The sequence below is a fragment of the Phaethon lepturus genome, unplaced genomic scaffold, assembly GCF_000687285.1.
Source record: "Phaethon lepturus isolate BGI_N335 unplaced genomic scaffold, ASM68728v1 scaffold32339, whole genome shotgun sequence".
In the NCBI taxonomy this organism is placed as follows: domain Eukaryota; kingdom Metazoa; phylum Chordata; class Aves; order Phaethontiformes; family Phaethontidae; genus Phaethon; species Phaethon lepturus.
In genome coordinates, this window is record NW_010563306.1 from 3,027 (window position 1) to 6,990 (window position 3,964).

Sequence of the window (3,964 nt, forward strand, 5' to 3'; positions counted from 1 at the left end):
AGCGCAGCTCCCTGGGTGCTGCGGGTTTCCCTCCAGCATCCACCCCCTCTCCACTGGGAGTGCAGGAAATAACTCATCCCCGCCCTCGCGGTAAACATCTTTCCCAAGAGCAAAACTGCCCATCCAGGACAAGCACCCGTCTGTAATTTCCCTCCACGTGAGTGCTGGGCCATGCCCTCCCATGCTCCACCCGGGCAATCCCAGCTTCGTTCCTGGGCCACGGACAGGTCCCGAGCCCAGCAGCATTGAAGGCCGTGCTCACTGGAGGGGGAACTGCTCCTGCAAGTGGCTGCTGAAGTGTGTGTGGGGGGTCACAGCCCCCCGGGCCCTCCTTTGACAGGACTCTTCCCACCTTACTGGAAGGCAGCTTGCCTGAAGCATCCCCTGCAGCCACACACAATACCCTGACATGGAAGGGGAAAAAATTCCCCTTGGCTGGGGACTAAAAATCTCACAGCTGCAGCTTCTTCACCCAGATGGGAGCCGGGCAGCACACCAGCCCTCAGAGCTGCCGAGCACTAGCCTTGCCCCGTTGAGGACTGGCCTGGCACCGGACACATACCGAGGCCTTATCCCACAGGGTGCCAATCCCACCAACGGGGCTGGGACTCCCAGCTGCAGGGGTTCTGCGGGTCCCTGCAGTGTCTGCCCCAGCCAGCCTGGCTCCACTGGCATCCCAGTGCATTGGTCCATGCGCCAGCACTCCCCACAGGTAGCTCACTTTCTGGCTGGAAGCATTTTACTGCTCACTCTGCCCTGTGCCACCCTTCTGCCCATGCACCAGCCCTGCCACACCCATCTGCGTGGAGGAAAGTCCCTCCGATGCTCTGCCCATGCTCTCACGTCAGCCCTTCAGCAGCACATGCCGTGTGTGCAGGTGCCCCGGAGACAAGCGGCACCGTGTGCCAGTGGGCTGCGGGAGGTTGGAGGGGGCAGCTGGGCACACAGATCCTGCCCGGGCAGCCCGCCGTCACCCCCGCCGTCCGCCGCTCGTGGGAGTGTTGGTGCGGGGGGCAGCCTGGGGCAGCGCCCTTGACACCTCACTCGTGTTTGCAGAAGCTCTTCAGCGGTGGGGGCAGGTCCAGGCCGTCGATGGCCAAGCGGTGGACAACGTGCTTCTGGATGACCAGCCGGCAGAGGGTCTGCAGGGAGGGAACTGGAAGAGAACAGAAAGAAGCACCTGAGCTGTCCGAGTCACCGGCAAGGCCAAGAGCAGCGGGGTGTGGAGAAGGGCCCCAAAGCTCCCTGGAGGCACCATGTTTTAGGGCACCGATGGGTGAGCTTGCTCTGTGGCAGGAGCAGGCATTGTCCTGCCCTGGGCTTGAGCCGGCTGTGCCAGAGAGCCAGTGCTAAGGTCCTCCGGCTGGGACAGGAGCCTGAGAGCCCCGGGCTGTGAAGATCTTCCTGTTACTGGGAGGAAGGTTACTGAGAGGACAGTTATGTGCCCAAGCTGTGCGTTACCGCAGCTGGTTTGTGTTTGTTTTCTCTGGGGGCTGTCGAGCAGCTCCCTGGGGTCTCACACACCCACGCTGTGCTTTCCTTTCATCCCGCTCCCTTGCTCTGCTTCCAGCGCCAGTACCAGGTTGCCAGGTGGGCACCTGCAGGCTGGGGCTGTACTGCTGGCAGAGACAGCTCCGGTGATGCCTTTGAGACACCATCTTCCGAGCTGTTCCCATGGCTGCTGGCACAGGCTCTGCCTGGTTCCTGCTCCTGTGACACGCGCCCCTGTGGGATTCCTTTTTCAGGAGCCCTTGGTGGCTCAGCAGCGTGGGTGCAATTAGCTGTGGCCAGTGCGCTCCTCAGATTTTAAACGAGAGTTGACTCAGGCATAGCCTGTGGGCCTTGGTTCATCCACTGCCTCCAAGACGCAAACCAGAGGAGAGCACCCCAGGGCATTGCGCTCGGCCGGAGCAGAGCCTCGGGTGGGACCTGGCCGTTTCACCTGTGCACAGCTGAGAGCCTCTCCAGCTGCAGAGCCGGTGCCTCCGGGAGCTCATGCCGGCACCAGGCGGAGGCAGAGCTCTGCCGAGCACAACCGCGCTGTGCCCAGCCGGCTCCCGACCTTGGGGCTGTTTTTGGATGGCTGGAGTGTTTATCTCCGGCTCGGTGGCACGGGGCTGCGTCGTGCCGAGTGCTGGATGATGAGCAGCAGATGCCCTTTGCCTCTCCTGCCCGCTGCCCCCCCGTGCCACACTGCGTGTCGCCAAGCAGCTCAGCTGCTCGCTTCCGGTTTTCACTTCACCAGCCGGACCCCAGCCAGGAACAGAACCACACAGACTGATTTTTAAACCCTACGGAAGCGTTGCAGAAACCGGAGCTACTGAAACCCTCATCAAAAGAAGGAAGCCAGATTGCGGCTCTGCAGCGGTGCCTGCACCAGCCGCAGCAGTCTGGGGACCCACGGCCCGTGGTGCAGCGGGAGAGGGCAGCTCTCCCAGAGGTACGTGCTGCCAGCGCGGGACCCTCGCGAGTGGCCAGGGATGGGCCCTCCGAGGCAGCTCAGTGGCCTCCTGCAGCATGCTCTGGCCGGTCACCCTCCGCTCACTCCTAGGGCAGGGGGGCCTGGGTGGCCGGGCAGATTTAATCTCCCTGTTTGGATAATCTGGCTCACAGCAGCTGGCAGGGAGAATCCTGGATTTCAGCCTTGAGACAGAAGTGGCTGAACTTTGCCCCAGCAAGAGAAGCAGTGGCTCCCAGCAGTCGGGGACAGCCAGCCCCTTGGCCATCAAGTCTGGGTTCATTTCTGTCTGCAGCCTTCACACAGGCTGCAGACAGCGAATTATCCTGCTGACGTAAAGCAAAGGTGGCACGGCAGCGTGACAGCTCACGGCCAGCCACCGTCACCCAGGTGCTAGCTCTCCTTCTGGCTCTCCTCTCCCTTCATCCTCAGCACCTGCTGACCTTTCCAGTGTGATGCTAATTAGCACTTATTAGTCTGACTCCTCACAAGTGCCAACAACCAGCACCGGCCTTCCCAGCCCCTCCCCAGCTGGCTGAGGTATGCCGGATATTGCCCAACCTCCGATGGCATCACGGGGTGCCTGCCCAGGGCACCCTGCAGCCGTGGCACGTGGCAGGCATGGGGGCACAGCATGTGTGCCAGAGCGGGCAGTGGTCCGCAGCTGGATGTTTTGATGCCAAGGCAGGACGTTGCTCAGCTCCGGGCCACTGTGTGCCCATGGGGTGAGGCTGGGCAGGGGAGGGCTCGCCAGCCCCCAAGAAGCAAGCTCCATGAGCACCAGTGTTGGGCTCTGGTCAGGGGCATCCATCTGGCTAGGGATGAGCATGGCACTGCGGGGGCTCAGCTCTGTGCTCCTGCAGCCCCTGGTTTGGGGCAGCCTAGAACACCCGTCCCCATCGCTCCACTTGGGAAAGGGCAACCAGGCGGGGCTCTGCCCCAACAGCCACTGCTGTGGGAGCTCCCCCCCAGCCCCGGCACAGCCCTGCACAGCAGAGCTTTCAGGAGACACCACCCATCAGCGACAGTGTGGGCTTTCACCCACGCTCTGCAGGGGCCCGGGACTCTCCTGAGCCCTCTACACATGCCCTCTGCCCTGTGGGATGCTCTGATGCTCCCACCATTGGGGATCGTGGGGTGACCCCACCAGAGCTCCCACCCCAGGGACACGCAGTAAGTGCCCTGTGGAGGGGGCCGATACCTACAGCCGTATTCCACGGGGATAACCCGGACGCTCTTGGTGGAGGCAAAGACATCGACCACGGCGTAGAGCGGGCGGGCGGCAGGCAGGTGCCTGGCGCTCGGCCCCATGTCCTCTCCGTTGATGATGATGTGCATGTCAGCAGTGCCGTCAGGCTGTGGGGAGTACAGCACGCCGATCCGGCTGCGCCGGGCGGTTGCGGGCAGCACGTTCATCTTGTACAGGTCATCCAGGATGTGGCTGTAGCGCCCAGGTCTGCTGCGCCCCACCAGTGTGTCACGGGGGATCCTCACCTGCTCGATCAG

The 3,964-nt window shown here is 62.9% G+C and overlaps 1 protein-coding gene across 1 annotated transcript in view; it reads right to left on the reverse strand.

Annotated features, from left to right (window-relative positions):
• Positions 1–1,040: 1,040 nt before the first annotated feature.
• Positions 1,041–3,964, reverse strand: part of NEURL2 (neuralized E3 ubiquitin protein ligase 2) — a gene marked incomplete at its 5' end in the record, with an annotated part of 3,226 nt that continues 302 nt past the window's right edge. The window contains 2 exons of the mRNA XM_010294537.1: positions 1,041–1,156; positions 3,664–3,960. Coding sequence (XP_010292839.1) covers positions 1,041–1,156; positions 3,664–3,960 — 413 coding nt within the window. The remainder of the gene's footprint in view (positions 1,157–3,663; positions 3,961–3,964) is intronic.